At 48.5% G+C, this 20,650-nt stretch overlaps 1 protein-coding gene across 2 annotated transcripts in view; it reads right to left on the minus strand.

The window, feature by feature from the left end:
- The window catches only part of sik2a (salt-inducible kinase 2a), a 249,348-nt gene that overhangs the window by 52,090 nt on the left and 176,608 nt on the right, over window positions 1-20,650 (minus strand). The window contains exons 1-2 of one of the 2 annotated variants that reach the window (XM_072238567.1): window positions 14,494-15,364; window positions 12,696-12,857 (exon numbers count right to left, since the gene is read on the minus strand). In XM_072238567.1, the coding sequence (XP_072094668.1) occupies window positions 12,696-12,714 (19 nt within the window). In that variant the 5' untranslated portion in view covers window positions 12,715-12,857; window positions 14,494-15,364. Of the gene's footprint in view, window positions 1-12,695; window positions 12,858-14,493; window positions 15,365-20,650 lie in introns of those variants that run through there. The other variant, XM_072238566.1, reaches the window with a different exon arrangement.

Genomic DNA, 20,650 nt, shown 5'->3' on the forward strand with positions numbered 1-20,650 from the left:
GGGACCCGGCTGGGGTTTGAACTTAGAGCCGTCTGCCCTGAAGTCCAATGCTGATACCCCCACGAACACCACCTCGCCTTTCTCTTCTGTTCTTGCACTATTCTTAATTTAATTATTTAACATACATATATTTACTGTAATTGACGTCGACTTTGGATCCCAGGGACACGAAAGCCCTTTGCGTGGCCGCAGGGCCCTTTTCCCGCGTCCGGGCTTGGTTGGTGTGTGGACAGGGAATTGGGGAGATATGCTTTCCCCATCGTCTGGGAAAGACTGACCTCGGCGGGGGGGGGGGGAATGATTCGTGGAGACTCGAAAAGCTCACTTGAGTAACCGTCGCTTGAAACTCTTCACCAAATTCTTTCGAAAGAAAATAAATCCATTGCAGAACGTGACAAAAAGAAACTCGAGAGAGTTTTCCTCATTTTGTGTGACTTTGACTCTCGTGCAGTAGAATATGGGATCACCTGCTCCCTCTCTCACCCCCCTCAATCTCAATCTACACTTTGGCAAGGGAGCTCAATCGGCTTAGCGGCTGACAAACGGAGCAGACGGGAGCCCATGGTCATGGACTGGTTTTCTGAGCGGCCTTGCCTTCAGCAGGGGCACGCCGACCAGCGGGTGCCTGACGTCAATCCTCCGCCGGCTGGAGAACTTATCACAGGGACGGCTTCGCCATGAAGAGCTGCACTGCGCCCCAGCTGCTCTTCTCGCCACTGATCAGGCAAGCTTATTCCTCACCCTCCCCGCGCACCCCCCGCCGACTCCGATCCCCCGGTATTTTCCATTAAATACCCCCCCCCCACCAGGACACGGAGCTCGTGCCCACACGGAGTCCTGGGATATCCACGGCACTTTGGATGCAAAGCGGGAGAATGGCGTCTTGCAGAAAAGAATCACTTTCGTCTTGCAATCAGTGACGCAACTGGCAAAAATAAACTGAGGAGACTCAGGTTACAGCTTATGCCGGTCGAAGGTGACCTGGGACAGGGGATGGCCGGCGTTTACGGGATTCCCTGTGAATGCGGAGCAGCGTACACCGGACGGACGGCGGAAACCTGGCTCGAGGAGCACGGGAAGCGTATCCGCCTGGGCTACCCGGAGACACTAGCGGCAGCAGAGCATTGCATTCGCGATGGCCGAGGGGCCGATTTCGACGGCACAAATCTACTGCGCCGCGCCAGCGGGCTTCGGGACCGGCCGGTAAAGGAAGCCGTTGAAACAAAACTCGAGGAAAAGAATTTCAACAAAGACGAGGGTCTCGCTCCAAGTCAGAACTGGAGCTTGCTTGTGAGCACGGCGAGGGAGCGGAAGCCTGATTGGACGAGGACTAGCCAATCAGGAGGGACGGACGACAGGGGGCGTAAACACCAGCGGACTAGACGCGCCCGGGTATCGTCCCTGATGAAGACAGCAGAGCTTTCCATCGAAACGTCGGTTACAGTCGATTCCCTGTTCCAAGCTCTCAATAAGAGAAAAAAAACTGAGGATAAAGTCATCAGTTCCAAGCTCCCAATAAGGATTCGGGGAATTACGATTAAATCCCTGTTTCAGTTCCAAAACCCCACTGGGCTGTTAAGCTGCTGCCGCTGTGTAAGAGAAAGAATCCCAAATTCACACACAACCATTCCGATTGTGCCAAGCATTTACAGGCAATTAAGCCTGTCCGGTCACTGTTCTCATGGAAGGAAATGCGGCTGTCGGTTCAGGCACAGCAAGCTCCCCCCGGCAGCGAAAGAGAATGAGCAAGACGTCTTGCTCGATGCTGGATGGACAAAGGGTGAACCTTGGCTCAGACTGATGAGAATAATTCCCCAGCCCTTTCTCAACCATTGTCCAATCAGCACCTGGCTCTTCACCCGCTCTACCAGTGCAAAGTTCAAAGTAAATTTATTACACACGCTCGATAAAACCTTTTGAATAATAACCACGACATAACCATTCAAAGACTGGCCCAACTGGGGCATTCAATCATTGAGCAAACACACAAGCAAGTAACTGTATAACCACAGCTAATGTGCCACAATCAATGAACTTGGAGATCCCAGTTCAAAACAGGAGCAGCAGGTAGCTCTGGCCCCCAGAGATGTTGACCACGCCCCACAGCGCCACGATGTTATCTCGTCCATAACAATCCGATTTGGAAATTTGACAGCAGCTCTGGTGTCTGCACAGCAGGAAGATGTGGAGGCTTTGGAGAGGGTGTAGAAGAGGCACACCAAGATGCTGTCTGGATCAGAGAGTATTAGCTACGAGGAGGGATTAGACAAACGGATTGTTTTCACTGGGGCATCGGTGGCTAACACCTGAAGAATAGCAACTACAACAGGATCGGCTACTGTTTAGTTGGGTGTTCAACTAGAATGCAAACGACAACAAACTGTGCGAATACAGAAAAGAAGAAATAATAACAATAAATAAATAAACAATTAATATTGAGAACGTGAGATGAAGAGTTCTTGAAAGTGAGTCCCATAGGTTGTGGGAACAGTTCAGTGATGGGGCGAGTGAAGTTATCCCCTCTGGTTCAGGAGCCTGATGGTTGAGGGGTAATAACTGTTCCTGAACCTGGTGGTGTGGGTCCTGAGGCTCCTGTACCTCCTTCCTGATGGTTGAGGGGTAATAACTGTTTCTGAACCTGCTGGTGTGTGTCCTGAGGCTCCTGTACCTCCTTCCTGATGGTTGAGGGGTAATAACTGTCCCTGAACCTGGTGGGGTGGATCCTGAGGCTCCCGTACCTCCTTCCTGATGGTTGAGCGGTAATAACTGTTCCTGAACCTGCTGGTGCGGGTCCTGAGGCTCCTGTACCTCCTTCCTGATGGTTGAGGGGTAATAACTGCTCCTGAACCTGGTGGTGCGGGTCCTGAGGCTCCTGTACCTCCTTCCTGATGGTTGAGGGGTAATAACTGTTCCTGAACCTGCTGGTGTGGGTCCTGAGGCTCCCGTACCTCCTTCCTGATGGTTGAGGGGTAATAACTATCCCTGAACCTGGTGGTGTGGGTCCTGAGGCTCCTGTACCTCCTTCCTGATGGTTGAGGGGTAATAACTGTTCCTGAACCTGGTGGTGTGGGTCCTGAGGCTCCTGTACCTCCTTCCTGATGGCTGAAGGGTAATAACTGTTCCTGAACCTGGTGGTGTGGGTCCTGAGGCTCCTGTACCCCCTTCCTGATAGTTGAGGGGTAATAACTGCTCCTGAACCTGGTGGTGCGGGTCCTGAGGCTCCTGTACCTCCTTCCTGATGGTTGAGGGGTAATAACTGCTCCTGAACCTGGTGGTGCGGGACCTGAGGCTCCCGTACCTCCTTCCTGATGGTTGAGGGGTAATAACTGCTCCTGAACCTGGTGGTGCGGGTCCTGAGGCTCCCGTACCTCCTTCCTGATGGTTGAGGGGTAATAACTGCTCCTGAACCTGGTGGTGCGGGTCCTGAGGCTCCCGTACCTCCTTCCTGATGGTTGAGGGGTAATAACTGCTCCTGAACCTGGTGGTGCGGGTCCTGAGGCTCCCGTACCTCCTTCCTGATGGTTGAGGGGTAATAACTGCTCCTGAACCTGGTGGTGCGGGTCCTGAGGCTCCCGTACCTCCTTCCTGATGGTTGAGGGGTAATAACTGCTCCTGAACCTGGTGGTGTGGGTCCTGAGGCTCCTGTATCTCCTTCCTGATGGTTGAGGGGTGATAACTGTTCTTGAACCTGGTGGTGTGGGTCCTGAGGCTCCTGTACCTCCTTCCTGAATGGTTGAGGGGTAATAACTGTCCCTGAACCTGGTGGTGTGGGTCCTGAGGCTCCTGTACCTCCTTCCTGATGGTTGAGGGGTGATAACTGTTCCTGAACCTGGTGGTGTGCGTCCTGAGGCTCCTGTACCTCCTTCCTGAATGGTTGAGGGGTAATAACTGTCCCTGAACCTGGTGGTGTGGGTCCTGAGGCTCCTGTACCTCCTTCCTGATGGTTGAGGGGTAATAACTGTCCCTGAACCTGGTGGTGTGGGTCCTGAGGCTGTCGTACCTTCAAGTGCCAGTGACCTTAAGCACTTGGAAGATGGTGAATAGCCCCGGTATCTGCCTCGCAGGGAGATGCTGAGGCTTTGGAGAGGGTGTAGAAGAGGTTCACCAAGATGCTGCCCGGATTAGAGAGAATGAGCTGCAAGGAGGGATCGGACAAACTCGGAGCCTTTTCCCTGGGGCCTCGGAGGCGGAAGGGAAACCCCATTGGGGTATACAGAAATATCGAAGTTATCAGTCGTACCACCAGGGTCTCTTTCCCCCTGAGCGAAGATGCCTGGAAGTGAGAGGGGAAGAGTTGAAAGGGGGCTTACTGACACAGGACGGTGGAGGGCTGGAACGTGCTGGCGGGAAGGCGTTGGGAACAGGCGGTATCGCACCGTTTAAAAACGTCTCGTCGGACCTGGCTGAAGAGGAAAGGTGAGGAGGGATTGCTACTACTTTGCACACACTCCTTGTGACCGCGCGCTCTGGCTGCCCCCCACAGTCGAAAGGGCGTAGGGGTCGGTCAGTCAATTGGTCAGTGCAAACTGCCCCATGGCGAGGCTGGGCGACTGCTGGACAGTGAGGCTTGTCGGCGAGGCGGGGGGGGGGTGGCCTATTCCGCGCTGTCCCTCAACGAATAAAGATTTTTTTTGAAAAAGGCACGGGCCGCCGATGCCGCGGTGTGAGTTGGCGCGGTGCTCAGCCGGGCCTGCTCCTGTGCATCGCCAACTGCGGGCTCTGTCGTCAGCTGTTACCTTTCGGGGAAGGCTGGTTTCTGTCCGCCGGTTCAGGGGAAAGACCGGACGGCACCCTTGCAAACAAAGAGCAGGGAGATTTCTCTCCCTGGGCTCCTGGGGCCCAGCGTTTCTCCCCCCCCCAGCTAACATGGTTTAGATTATCTGCTTGGAATGACCTTGCTTGTGGATGGCTAGAGCTCTGAAGCTGGCTGCCGTGTTTCCCACGTTACCATAGTGACAACACTTCCAATCTACACCAATGCCTTGAGATAGCACAGGGCTCTGCCCAATTTCCCTGTTGAATCCAAATACACATCATTAACAAACCGAGCGATTGTCTTTCCTTTAAGCCAATGCTTAAGACATTTGCCCCTTTCTGACACGCCTCAGTGGAAATTATTCTTTCAGAAGGCTGCCGTCGAGATCCCTGTGGCACTCAAGGTGCTATGCAAGCATACATTGCTGCAGTTAGGCGGTAATGTCAGATTTAATGTTAGAAAATGAAGATTTAATCAGATTGCTGCTCGCAGCTACCCTGAGGTGAGCCTGCTGGCAGTTCTCCAGTGACTGCTGCAGCTCAACGATTCGATCATCAGCGTCCAAATGGTGAAACATTCACACGTAAACCCTGGAGTGTCTGAATGGGTCCATGTGCTAGCAAACACTACCCGGAGTGAGTGAGTGTGAGTGAGTGTGTGTGAGAGAGAGTGTGTGTGTGTCTGTGCGTCTGAGTGAGTGTGAGTGTGTGTATCTGAGTGTGTGAGTGAGTGTGAGTGTGTGTGAGTGTGTGTGTGAGTGTGTGCGTGTGAGTGTGTGTGTGCGTGTGTGTGAGTGTGAATGTGTGTGAGAGAATGTGTGTGTGTGTCTGTGCATCTGAGTGAGTGTGAGTGTGTGTGTCTGAGTGTGTGAGTGAGTGTGTGTGAGTGTGTGTGTGTGTGAGTGTGTGTGAGTGTGTGTGTGCGTGTGTGTGAGTGTGAGTGTGTGTGTGTGAGTATGAATGTGTGAGTTAGTGTGTGTGTGTTTAGAGAGGAGGGTAGGAGTTAAAAGCAGAAAAGGGGAGTTTTCTTTCTAACCTCTCGGTCTGCAGACTGTGCCCCTCCCCTACCCGTGCCTCTCACTGCACCCTTTCCTCTCCATCTGAGTGGTGGCTCAATTAAACAAACTGTAATCACAAAAGTTATCGTCACGAGATTTAAACTGCTCCAGATTATTTCTTCAGCTTTTAGCATTTGGCCCCTGTGTTATAATCAAAGGGAAGCAATCTGGGGTTTTACAGCCTTTGAATGTGAAAGGGAGCCAGTTTGGAGTCACTTTGAACTGCTGAATCAAAGCACAATTCATACTCCTGACCTTTCCCTGCAAAAAAAAGGTCACAGACAACTGTGTCAGAAAATGCCTTTCAGCTGTCAAACTGGGCCTGAGTGAACCTTTCACGGTCTGACTACAGAGGGATGTGGGGCAGGTGCTCAGGATAAACCGGCCAAGAAGGAAATTCCTCCTGGAAATCATTGTAGGAGGCCACTTGGCCTGCTGTCAGTGGACCAGGTTACTGGTAAAGCCCTTTGCAAACTGCTCAACATGTTTTGCTTTTTAAGTATTTAACTAAAACCCATTTGAAAACGGCTATTAAATCTGCTTTCATCACCTTCCCAGGCAATGCGGGACCAGCTGTACAAAGAAATCTCATTTTTACATCTCCTTCTTTTGCCTTGAATCTTTGATCTTGCCAGCATCTGCAGAATTCCCCCTGTTTCAGGTCCCTCCCATATTCTTTACTGACTACAGGAGATGTGAAGTTATTCTGAAGTTGTACAAGATGTTGGTGGGGCCTCATTCAACTATATAACAATTGCAGCATGGAAACAGGCCATCTCGGCCCTTCTAGTCCGTGCCGAACTCTTACTCTCACCTAGTCCCACCAACCTGCACTCAGCTCATAACCCTCCATTCCTTTCCTGTCCATATATCTATCCAATTTAACTTTAAACGACAACGTCGAACCTGCCTCAACCACTTCTGCTGGAAGCTCGTTCCACACAGCTACCACTCTCTGAGTAAAGAAGCTCCCCCTCATGTTACCCCTAAACTTTTGCCCTTTAACTCTCAACTCATGTCCTCTTGTTTGAATCTCCCCCACTCTCAATGGAAAAAGCCTATCCACGTCAACTCTATCAATCCCCCTCATAATTTTAAACACCTCTATCAAGTCCCCCCTCAACCTTCTACGCTCCAAAGAATAAAGACCCAACTTGTTCAACCTGTCTCTGTAACTTAGGTGATGAAACCCAGGTAACATTCTAGTAAACCTCCTCTGTACTCTCTCAATTTTATTGACATCTTTCCTATAATTTGGTGACCAGAACTGTACACAATACTCCAAATTTGGCCTTACCAATGCCTTATACAATTTCAACATTACATCCCAACTCCTATACTCAATGCTCTGATTTATAAAGGCCAGCAAACCAAAAGCTCTCTTCACCACCCTATCCACGTGAGATTCCACCTTCTGGGAACTATGCACCATTATTCCTAGATCCCTCTGTTCTACTGCATTCTTCAGTGCCCTACCATTTACCGTGTATGTCCTATTTTCAAGTCAAGTCAAGTCACTTTTTATTGCCATTTCAACCACAACTGCTGGTACAGAACATAGTAAAAATGAGACAATGTTTTCCAGGACCATAGTGCTACATGAAACAATACAAAAACTACACTGAAGTGCGTAAAAACAACACAAAACTACACCAGATTACAGACCTACCCAGGGCTGCATAAAGTGCACAAAACAGTGCAGGCATTACAATAAATAATAAACAAGACAATAGGCACAGTAGAGGGCAGTAGGTTGGTGTCAGTCCAGGCTCTGGGTATTGAGGAGTCTGATGACTTGAGGGAAGAAACTGTTACATAGTCTGGTCGTGAGAGCCTGAATGCTTCGGTGCCTTTTTCCAGATGACAGGAGGGAGAAGAGTTTGTATGAGGGGTGCGTGGGGTCCTTCACAATGCTGTTTGCTTTGCGGATGCAGCGTGTGGTGTAAGTGTCTGTAATGGCAGGAAGAGAGGCCCCGATTAACCTTCTCAGCTGACCTCACTATCCGCTGCAGGGTCTAGCGACCTGAGACGGTGCAATTTCCGAACCAGGCAGTGATGCAGCTGCTCAGGATGCTCTCAATACAATCTCTGTAGAATGTGATGAGGATGGAGGGTGGGAGGTGGACTTTTCTCAGCCTTCGCAGAAAGTAGAGATGCTGCTGGGCTTTCTTTGCTATGGAGCTGGTGTTGGGGGACCAGGTGAAATTCTCCGTCAGGTGAACACCAAGAAATTTGATGCTCTTAACGATTTTGATTAGCTCTACCAAAATGTAGCACCTCAAACTTATCAGCATTAAACTCCATCTGCCATCTTTCAGCCCACTCTTCTAACTGGCCTAAATCTCTCTGCAAGCTTTGAAAACCTACTTCATTATCCACATCTCCACCTATCTTAGTATCATCTGTATACTTACTAATCCAATTTACCACCCCATCATCCAGATCATTAATGTATATGACAAACAACAATGGAGCCAGTACAGATCCCTGAGGAACAACCACTAGTCACCGGCCTCCAACCTGACAAACAGTTATCCCCCACTACTCTCTGGCGTCTTCTATCCAGCCACTGCTGAATCCATTTTACTACTTCAATATTAATACCTAACGATTGAACCTTCCTAACTAACCTTCCGTGTGGAACCTTGTTAAAGGCCTTACTGAAGTCCATATAGACAACATCCATCGCTTTACCCTTGTCAACCTTCCTAGTAACCTCATCAAAAAATTCAATAAGATTTGTTAAACATGACCTTCCACGTACAAATCCATGTTGACTGTTCCTAATCAGACCCTGTCTATCCAGATAATTATATATACCATCTCTAAGAATACTTTCCATCAATTTACCCACCACTGACGTCAAACTCACAGGCCGATAATTGCTAGGTTTACTCTTAGAACCCTTTTTAAACGATGGAACCACATGAGCAATATGCCAATCCTCCGGCACCATCCCCGTTTCTAATGACATTTGAAATATTTCCGTCAGAGCCCCTGCTATTTCCACACTAACTTCCCTCAAGGTCCCAGAGAATATCCTGTCAGGACCCAGAGACTTATCCACTTTTATATTCCTTAAAAGCGCCAGTACCTCCTCTTCTTTAATCATCATAGTTTCCATAACTTCCCTACCTGTTTCCCTTATCTTACACAATTCAATATCCTTCTCCTTAGTGAATACCGAAGAAAAGAAATTGTTCAGAATCTCCCCCATCTCTTTTGGCTCCATACAAAGCTGTCCACTCTGATTCTCTAAGGGACCAATTTCATCCCTCACTATCCTTTTGCCACTAACATAACTGTAGAAACCCTTGGTATTTATTTTCACCTTACTTGCCAAAGCAACCTCATATCTTCTTTTAACTTTTCTAATTTCTTTCTTTCTTTTTCAATCTTTTTATTAGTTTCATAATAATAAATATAACATGGTAATGGCACAAAGTTATTGGGAATACATTGTTATAATTTGCATAAGTAATTATAAAGCCAGTTGACACTTAAATGATAAAACTCCCAATCGTATAGGATACAGATGAACAATACAAAACAAAGGAAAATATCTAAAAAAATCATGAAAAAGGAAAAAAAATTATAACCCCCCCCAAAAAACTAATCTAAACAGAATTAATCAACTAAACTAAAAAAAAAAAGACATGGGCTGTTATGTAACATCATTAAAGAAAAGAGGAAAGCTTAGTATCGACGACTCTGTTCCTCTCAACCAATATACGAAGAAATAAAATAAGTTTGGAAAAGGTCAAATTACGTCACACGAAAATGTTGAATAAATGGCCTCCAGGTTTTTTCGAATTATAGAGGGATCATAAACAACACTTCTAATATTTTCCAAATTTAAACACAGCATAGTTTGAGAGAACCAATGAAATGTGGTAGGTGGATTAATCTCTTTCCAATTCAGTAAAATGGATCTTCTAGCTATTAATGTAAGAAATGCAATCATCCGACGAGCTGAAGAGGTTAAATGATTTGATTCTATCATTGGTGACCCAAAAATAGCAGTAACTGGATGAGGTTGTAAGTCAATATTCAAAGCAGTTGAGATAATATCAGAAAAATCTTTCCAGTATTTTTTCGACAAAGGACATGACCAAAACATATGAGTTAAAGAAGCTATCTCGGAATGACATAGATTCTTTTTACATTCTTTATATTCCTCGAGCACCTCATTTACTCCATGCTGCCTATATTTATTGTAGATATCTCTCTTTTTCTGAACCAAGTTTCCAATATCCCTTGAAAACCATGGCTCTCTCAAACTTTTAACCTTTCCTTTCAACCTAACAGGAACATAAAGATTCTGTACCCTCAAAATTTCACCTTTAAATGACCTCCATTTCTCTATTACATCCTTCCTATAAAACAAATTGTCCCAAACCACTCCTTCTAAATCCTTTCGCATCTCTTCAAAGTTAGTCCTTCTCCAATCAAAAATTTCAACCCTGGCTCCAGACCTATCCTCCTCCATAATTATATTGAAACTAATGGCATTGTGATCACTGGACCCGAAGTGCTCCCCAACACAAACCTCCGTCACCTGACCTATCTCATTCCCTAACAGGAGATCCAACACTGCCCCTTCTCTAGTTGGTACCTCTATGTATTACTGCAAAAAAAACTATCCTGCATACATTTTACAAACTCCAAACCATCCAGCCCTTTTACAGTATGGGCTTCCTAGTCTATGTGTGGAAAATTAAAATCTCCCACAATCACAACCTTGTGCTCACTACAAATATCTGCTATCTCTTTACAAATTTGCTCCCTATTTGGTGGTCTATAATTCACCCTCATAAGTGTTACTACACCTTTCCCATTCCTCAATTCCACCCAAATAGCCTCCCTAGAGGAGCCCTTGGAGAATAGTGTGGAGTATAGTATAGCTTGGAGTATAGTGTGCAGTTTTGGTTCCCTACGTACAAGGAAGATGTAAACAAGGTTGAAAGAGTACAGAGAAAATTTAAGAGGATGGTGCCAGTTCTAGAGGACCTGAGTTATGAGGGAAGGTTCAACAGGTTAGGGTTTCATTCCCTGTAACGTACAAGGCTGAGAGGAGATTTGATAAACAAGATTATGAAGTGTGGAGATAGGGTAAATACAAGCGCGCTTTTACCACTGAGATGAGAAGGTCTGCAGATGCTGAAGATTCAAACCACTGAAGATGGGTAGTCATGGGTGAAAGGTGAGAAGTTTAAAGGCCGATTTATACTTGAGCGTCAAATATACGCCATAGGTACGGTGTAACCGCGTACGCTATGCTGTACTCTACGTTGAACCCTACGCCGTAGCCTAACGTGCACCTCTCCCAAAATGTAACGCAGACTGAAACAACTGTGCAGGGGAGTATTTTGTGTTTGTGATGGGTCCGCTTGGTAGCATCGCATTTCCTCCTACACTGCAATAGCTTCCCGTTGGGTGACTGAAGGGCAGGGAAGGGACTCTGGCTGCAATGCTTTCCATAAAGCTTTACAGACCTCTGAAATTACGGAGGACCCTGTGCTTGATGCCCGTTTGTAGCTGGCTGCTACAGTCTGTTGACTTCCACCCGAAGCTGAAACTCGAATGGTGATTGCCAGTCACTGTGCGTACACTGATGTGAAATAAACGGTTGGAGACGATGAACCAAATTGCCAAATCTACCTGCCGACATCCGAAAATATTTGAAATGCATTCACAACACGCTGGAGGAACTCAGCAGGTCGGGCAGCATCCGTGTAAATGATCGGTGGATGTTTCGGGCCGGAACCCTTCGTCAGGACTGTAGGGGGAAGGGGCAGAGGCCCTATAAAGAAGGTGGGGGGAGGGTGGGAAGGAGAAGGCTGGTAGGGTCCAGGTGAAAAACCAGTAAGGGGAAAGATACAGGGGTCGGTGAGGGGAGGCAGGGAGGGGATAGGCAGGAAAGGTGAAGAAGGAATAGGGGAAAACACAATGGGTAGTAGAAGGAGGCAGAACCATGAGGGAGGTGATAGGCAGCTGGGGGAGGGGACAGAGTGAAATAGGGATAGGGGAAGGGAGGGGGAGGGAATTACCGGAAGTTGGAGTATTCTATGTTCATACCAAGTGGCTGGAGACTACCCAGACGGTATATGAGGTGTTGCTCCTCCAACCTGAGTTTAGCCTCATTTCCTCGTCCGTGTCTCTCAGTGGCCGGACAAGCACAGAAAATTCACCCTCCTTCACAGCTTCAGTCGCCATTGTTTGAAGTTTGAGTTTCTTCGTGTTGAGTTTGCGTTACATTTTGGGAGAGGTTCACGTTAGGCTACGGCGTAGGGTTCAACATAGAGTGCAGCGTAGGGTACGCGGTTACGCCGTACCTACGGCGTACATTTGACGCTCAAGTAGAAACGCTCACAATGGCGTAGCCCACTTGCGTAGGCTGGTACGCACAAGTATAAATCAGCCTTAAGGGGAAACAGCGTCTTCACTCGGAGGACGGTCAGAGTGTGGAATGAGCTTCCCGCGCCAAGCAGGTTGCACGCGAGCTCGACTTCAACGTTTAAGAGAAGTTTGGACAGGTACGCGGACGGTTTAGGGGCTATGGTCCCGGGTGCAGGTCGACGGGAGCAGGCAGCTGAAACGGTGTGGCATGCACTAGATGGGCCGAAGGGCCTGTTTCTGTGCTGTACCCTGTAAGACAATGTTGAAACCGCACAAGTGACGTTGGACGCGGAACGCGTTCGGCGTTAGCGTTCCAAACGTACGAGCTTGGAAACGCTCCTGTACCTGCAGTGGTCAGCAGTGTGAAATTGAACAAAAGTGTGGACTGCCCTGCATTTCCTGGAGGTACTTCCTTTTTCTGAATGAGGTGTACTCTCGACCCTCCCCCCTCCCAACCACCCCCTCCGCGCTCTGGGCACGTACCTGCTATTTTAATATTCATGTTGCCATCTAACAGCAGGTTCTCAGCTTTCAGATCCCGATGGACGATCTTGCGGTTGTGGCAGTACTCCACCGCTGAGAGGATCTGCCAGAACTTGCGCCTGGCTTCCAGCTCGCTCAGGCGCCCCTGGTTTGCCAAGTAATCTGAAATTTTAAGGAGGAAGATTGTTAGGCAATTCCTCTCTCTCTTTTTAAAAAAAAAATGCTCAGAAATCGTGATTACTGGGAGCACGTCCTGTACGGGCTCGGCGACTGAAACTATAATGTTCTCCCCTCCAACACAAGAGTCACAGACTCATGCAGAAGTACAGCATACAGAGAGGCCTTTCGGCCCATTTAGTCCGTGCTGAAACCATCCTACTCTCATCCACCTGCACCGTGACCACAGCCCTCCGTACCTCTACCATCCATGCACCCATCCGAACTTCTGTTAAACGTTGAAATCGAGCTCGCAGTGGTGCCAAGGAAACAACCTCTTCCTCAGCGTCGCAAAAAACAAAGGAGCTGGTTGTGGACTACAGGAGGAATGGAGATGGGCTAACCCCTATCGACGTCAATGGATCTGGGGTTGAGAGGGTGATCAGCTTTAAGTTCCTTGGCATCCACATCACCGAGGATCTCACGTGGTCTGTACATACCGGCTGTGTGGTGAAAAAGGCACAACAGCACCTCCTTCACCTCAGACAGTTGAGGAAGTTTGGTGTGGGCCCTCAAATCCTAAGAACGACACGGCTGAGAGCATCCTGACTGGCTGCATCACTGCCTGGTACGGGAACTGTACCTCCCTCAGTCGCAGGACTCTGCAGAGAGTGGTGCGGACAGCCCAGCGCATCTGTAGATGTGAACTTCCCACGATTCAGGACATTTACAGAGACAGGTGTGTAAAAAGGATCATTGGGGACCCGAGTCACCCCAACCACAATCTGTTCCAGCTGCTACCATCCGGGAAACGGTGCCACAGCATAAAAGCCAGGACCGACAGGCTCCAGGACAGCTTCTTCCACCAGGTCATCAGACTGATTAACTCACGCTGACACAATTGTATTTCTACGTTATATCGACTGTCCTATTGTACATAGTATTTTTTTGTTACAAATTACTATAAATTGTACATTGCACATTTAGACGGAGACGTGACATAAAGATTTTTACTCCTCATGTACGTGAAGGATGTAAGAAATAAAGTCAATTCAGTTTGCACCACTTCCACTGGCAGCTCGTTCCACACTCTCATAACCTTCTGAGTGAAGGTCATGTTCCCCCTAAACTTCTCACCTTTCACCCTTAACCCATGACCTCTAGTTGTAGTCCCACCCAACGTCAGTGGGAAAAGCCTGCTTGAGTTTTTCCCAATGTGTACCCCTTCATCAAATCTCCCCTCAAATCTTCCACGTTCCAAGGAACAAGGTTCAGTCGTTCAACAGTTCCATTCAAGTGCGTACGCATCTACATCCTGAAATTCTTGTTCTTCGCTAACATCCACATAAACGGAGCAACGCCCCCACAGAATAAGTGACAGTTAAAAGGTTAGAACCCCAAACCCCCCTCTCACTCCCCCTCCCACGCACAAGCAGCAGGTCAACGGCCCTCCTCCACCCCTACAACAAAGCATCAGCACCTCCCTCCCCAACCTAGCAGGCAATAGCAAAGAAAAACCATGACATGCGGTGCCCCAAAGACGACACGTTCGCCCGACAATTTGACAGACCTCAGGCTCCCTCTCTCCCTCATGAAGGGAAAGAGAGGTGAACCCCCTTTCACAGCAAGAGGGGAGACGTACCAAAACAGCACGCTGGTTTACGGTGTCAAACGTCCCAACCTATTCAGTCTTCCCCTACAACTCCGGTCCTCCAGACCCAGCAACATCCTTGTAAATTTTCTCAGTGCTCTTTCAACCTGATTTACATCCTTCCTGTAACTGCACACAGTACTTCAAATTAGGCCTCACCAATGTCGAGTGCAACCTCAACATAACATCCCAGCTCCAGTACTCAATACTTTGATTCAGAAGGCCAATGAGCCAAAAGCATCTTTCCCCCTTCCCTGATTACAAGAGCACATCAGGGACAGTCTGAACAGCAGGTCTTTGAAATCCTTAAATATAAGATCAATTTCTCCCTTCCTTTCCAGACCTGACAAAGGGTCTAGGCTTGAAGAGCTGGTGTGTGTGTGAGTGAGTGTGTGTGTGTGTGAGTGAGTGTGTGTGTGAGAGTGTGTGTGTGTGAGTGTATGTGTGTGTGTGTGTGTGTGCGTCTGTGTGTGAGTGTGTGCGCGTGTGTGAGTGTGAGTGTGTGTGCACGTGTGTGTGTATGAGAGTGTGTGTGAGTGTGTGTGTGTGTGTCTGTGTGTGTTAGTGTGAGTGTGTGTGTGAGAGTGTGTGTGTGTGAGTGTATGTGTGTGTGTGTGTGTGAGTGTGTGTGTGTGTGTGTGTGCGCGCATGTGTGTGTGTGTGTCTGTGTGTGTTAGTGTGAGTGTGAGTGTGTGTGTGTGCGTGTGTGGGTGTGTGTGTGTGAGAGTGTGTGTGAGAGAGTGTGTGTGTGTGTGTGTGTGTGTGTGTGTGTGTGCGTGTGTGTGTGCGTGTGTGTGTGCATGTGTGAGTGTGTCTGTGTGTGTGTCTGTCTGTCTGTCTGTCTCTCCTCTTCACCAACTGTTCACCGGAACCCTTTCCGACAGGGTTAATGAAGACCTCTCCAGCCATTCCGGGAGCAGCTCGACACGGTCTACAAGGCTATTGATTTTATAAGCTGTGTCATCTGGCACAGGGTGATTGTGCAGGAAAGGGCTGGACAAGTCAAAACAAAGCAAGCACGTCTGACTAACCGGAATTTAAATCCTGCGGTTCGTAGGGGGCTCTGCAGGGAACAAAACAAAAAAATCAGGCAAGGACACTGTGATGACGCTTGTCTGGGACTGTGAAAGCACAGAATGAAGGGAGAGAAAGGGGAGGACATTCAAAGGCTTAACTAGCTGCATCACTGTCTGGTATGGGAAGGGTGGGGATGCTACTGCAAACGATCAAAGCAAGTTGCAGAAACTTGTAAAATTAACCAGCCCCATATGGGTAGCATCCAAGACATCTTCAAGGAGCAGTGCCTTGGGGAGGTGGTAAGGACCCCCATCACCCAGGACGTGCCCTCTTCTCACTGTTACCATCAGGGAGGGGTACAGGAGATACATCCATCATTACTGACCCCCATCACCCAGGACATGTCCTCTTCTCATTGTGACCATCAGGGAGGAGGTACAGGAGATACATCCATCATTACTGACCCCCACCACCCAGGACATGCCCTCTTCTCATTGTGACCATCAGGGAGGAGGTACAGGAGATACATCCATCATTACTGACCCCCATCACCCAGGACATGCCCTCTTCTCATTGTGACCATCAGGGAGGGGGTACAGGGGATACATCCATCATTACTGACCCCCATAACCCAGGACATGTCCTCTTCTCATTGTGACCATAAGGGAGGAGGTAATGGAGATACATCCATCATTACTGACCCCCATCACCCAGGAGATGTCCTTGTCTCACTGTTACCATCAGGGAGGGGGTACAGGAGATACATCCATCATTATTGACCCCCATCACCCAGGACATGCCCTCTTCTCACTGTTACCATCAGGGATGGGGTAATGGAGATACATCCATCATTACTGACCCCCATCACCCAGGACATGCCCTCTTCTAATTGTGACCATCAGGGAGGAGGTACAGGAGATACATCCATCATTACTGACCCCCATCACCCAGGACATGCCCTCTTCTCATTGTGACCATCAGGGAGGGGGTAATGGAGATACATCTATCATTACTGACCCCCATCACCCAGGACATGCCCTCTTCTCATTGTGACCATCGGGGGGAGGTACAGGAGATACATCCATCATTACTGACCTCCATCACCCAGGACATGTCCTCTTCTCATTGTGACCATCAGGGAGGAGGTACAGGAGATACATCCATCATTACTGACCCCCACCACCCAGGACAAGCCCTCTTCTCACTGTTACCATCAGGGAGGAGGTACAGGAGCCTGAAGACACACATTCAGCGATTCAGGAACAGCTTCTTCCCCTCCGCCATCCAACTTCTGAATGGGCTTTGAAACCATGAGCACTACCTGGCTATTTTTTTAATTTCTGTGTTTTTTTTGCACGACTTTATTTTAACTTAGCTATTTACTGGACATATATATTCTTAGTGCAACCCAGTTTTTTCCCCTATATTTATTCATTGTGTCTTTCATTGCACTGCTGCCATAAAGTTAAACCATAAGACAAAGGAGCAGAAGTAGGCCATTTGGCCCATCGAGTCTGCTCCCCCATTTTATCATGAGCTGATCCATTCTTCCATTTAGTCCCACTGCCCCGCCTTCTCACCATAACCTTTGATGCCCTGGCTACTCAGGTACCTATCAATCTCTGCCTTAAATACACCCAATGACTTGGCCTCCACTGCTGCCCGTGGCAACAAATTCCATAGATTCACCACCCTCTGACTAATGGCAGGATACTTGGTAGTGTGGAGGAGCAGAGAGATCTGGGGATACATGTCCACAGATCCCTGAAAGTTGCCTCACAGGTGGATAGGGTAGTTAAGAAAGCTTATGGGGTGTTAGCTTTCAGAAGTCGAGGGATAGAGTTTAAGAGTCGCGATGTAATGATGCAGCTCTATAAAACTGTGGTTAGGCCACACTTGGAGTACTGTGTCCAGTTCTGGTCACCTCACTATAGGAAGGATGTGGAAGCATTGGAAAGGGTACAGAGGAGATTTACCAGGATGCTGCCTGGTTTAGAGAGTATGCATTATGATCAGAGATTAAGGGAGCTAGGGCTTTACTCTTTGGAGAGAAGGAGGATGAGAGGAGACAGGATAGAGGTGTACAAGATAATAAGAGGAATAGATAGAGTGGCTAGCTAGCGCCTCTTCCCCAGGGCACCACTGCTCAATACAAGAGGACATGGCTTTAAGGTAAGGGGTGGGAATTTCAAGGGGGATATTAGAGGAAGGTTTTTTACCCAGAGAGTGGTTGGTGCGTGGAATTCACTGCCTGAGTCAGTGGTGGAGGCAGATACATGAGTGAAGTTTAAGAGACTACTAGACAGGTATATGGAGGAATTTAAGGTGGGGGCTTATATGGGAGGCAGGGTTTGAGGGTCGGCACAACATTGTGGGCCGAAGGGCCTGTACTGTGCTGTACTATTCTATGTTCTATGTTCTATGTTCTATGTAAAAGAATTTCTTTGCATTTCTGTTCTGAATGGGCGCCCTTGAATCCTTAAGTCATGCCCTTTTGTACTAGACTCCCCCATCATGGGAAACAACTTTGCCACAACCGAATTTCATGGCACATGCCTGTGATATTAAACCCGATTCGGATTCTTCACGGGACTTAAGAGTGAAAGGAAGACATTGGGAAGGATGTTCTCATTGTTGTCTCTACCAGAAGTGGGTGAGACTTATCAATGAGCCCACTGACGAGGGAGAAGCTGTGGAGGTGATTATAACCCACACACGTTAACTAACCTCGCCCCCATAGAGAGATCCAGGCTCAGAGAGAGAGAAAAATACATAACGAGGGAGAGAGAAGTAGTAAAAGTGAAAGGCCGGTAAAGAAAGAAGAGAGAGTGAACACAAAATGAAGCGAAGAGGAGAAAGAAAATTTTAAGTTCAAAGTAAATTTTATTATCAGGAGTCACCATGTCAACCCTGAGATTTTTTCCCCCTGTGGGCATACTCAGCAAATCTATAGAATAGTAACTGTAAGCAGGATCAGCAAAAGACCCTGACGAATGGTCTCGGCCCGAAACGTCGACTGTGCTTCTTCCTATAGATGCTGCCTGGCCTGCTGCGTTCCACCAGCATTTTGTGTGTGTTGCTTGAACTTCCAGCACCTGCAGATTTCCTCATGTTCTGTGGAAGATCTACCAGTTAGTCAGGAACGATGGCAATGCCAATCAAAAAAGCTCAACAGAGAATTTGTTATCAGAGTACATACGTGTTGCCACATATGACCCTGAGATTCTTTTTCCTGCGGGCATACCCAGGAAATCTATAGAACAGTAACTGTAAACAGGATCAGCGAAAGGTCAGACAGAGAGTCGAAGAAAACAAACTGTTCAAATGCAAAAATAAATAAATAGCAATAAATAAGAAGGGCATGAGGTCCTTGAAGAGGGATCATTGCTTGTGAGAACATCTCAATGGACGGGCAAGTGAGTCTAGTTATCCCCTTTTTTTTTTCAAGGGACTGATGGTTGAGGGTCGTAACTGTTCCTGCACCTGGTGCTGTGGGACCTGAGGCTCCTGTACCTTCCTCCTGATAGTTGAGGGATAATATCCATCCCTGAACCTGGTGGTGTGGGTCCTGAGGCTCCTGTACCTCCTTCCTGATGGTTGAGGGGTAATAACTGTTCCTGAACCTGGTGGTGTGGGTCCTGAGGCTCCTGTACCTCCTTCCTGATGGTTGAGGGGTAATAACTGTCACTGAACCTGGTTGTGTGGGTCTTGAGGCTCCTGTACCTTCCTCCTGATAGTTGAGGGATAATATCTGCTCCTGAACCTGGTGGTGTGGGTCCTGAGGCTCCTGTACTTCCTACCTGATGGTTGAGAGGTAATAACTGTTCCTGAACCTGGTGGTGCGGAACCTGAGGCTCCTGTACCTTCCTCCTGATGGTTGAAGGGTAACTGTCCCTGAACCTGGTGGTGTGGGACCTGAGGCTCCTGTACCTCCTTCCTGATGGTTGAGGGGTAATAACTGTTCCTGAACCTGGTGGTGTGGGTCCTGAGGCTCCTGTACCTCCTTCCTGATGGTTGAGGGGTAATAACTGTTCCTGAACCTGGTGGTGTGGGTCCTGAGGCTCCTGTACCTCCTTCCTGATGGTTGAGGGGTAATAACTGTCACTGAACCTGGTTGTGTGGGTCTTGAGGCTCCTGTACCTTCCTCCTGATAGTTGAGGGATAATATCTGCTCCTGAACCTGGTGGTGTGGGTCCTGAGGCTCCTGTACTTCCTACCTGATGGTTGAGAGGTAATAACTGTTCCTGAACCTGGTGGTGCGGAACCTGAGGCTCCTGTACCTTCCTCCTGATGGTTGAAGGGTAACTGTCCCTGAACCTGGTGGTGTGGGTTCTGAGGCTCCTGTACCTCCTTCCTGATGGTTGAGGGGTAATAACTGTTCCTGAACCTGGTGGTGTGGGTCCTGAGGCTCCTGTACCTCCTTCCTGATGGTTGGGGGGTAATAACTGTTCCTGAACCTGGTGGTGTGGGTCCTGAGGCTCCTGTACCTCCTTCCTGATGGTTGAGGGGTAATAACTGCTCCTGAACCTGGTGATGTGGGTCCTGAGGCTCCTGTACCTCCTTCCTGATGGTTGAGGGGTAATAACTGTCCCTGAACCTGGTGGTGTGGGTCCTGAGGCTCCTGTACCTCCTTCCTGATGGTTGAGGGGTAATAACTGTCCCTGAACCTGGTGGTGTGGGTCCTGAGGCTCCTGTACCTCCTTCCTGATGGTTGAGGGGGTGATAACTGTCCCTGAACCTGGTGGTGTGGGTCCTGAGGCTCCTGTACCTCCTTCCTGATGGTTGAGGGGTAATAACTGTTCCTGAACCTGGTGGTGTGGGTCCTGAGGCTCCTGTACCTCCTTCCTGATGGCAGCAGCAAGAAAAGAGCCTGGCCTGGGCTGTGGGGATCTCTGATGATGGATGCTGCTTTCCTACGACAGCCTTTCATGTAGATGTGCTCAATAGTTAGGAGGGCCAAACCGGTGATGTACTGGGCCGAATCCACTGCCTTTTGCAGGAGTTTCCATTCAAAGGCATTGGTGATTCCCAGACATCCCACCCTGCAAAAACTCATTTCAGGGAGGTAGCTCCATCAATTTGCGGGAGACTCCCAGGAGAGGTGCGATGTCTGCAACAGAGTAGCTCCTTA

This window comes from Mobula birostris, chromosome 20, assembly GCF_030028105.1.
Source record: "Mobula birostris isolate sMobBir1 chromosome 20, sMobBir1.hap1, whole genome shotgun sequence".
In the NCBI taxonomy this organism is placed as follows: domain Eukaryota; kingdom Metazoa; phylum Chordata; class Chondrichthyes; order Myliobatiformes; family Myliobatidae; genus Mobula; species Mobula birostris.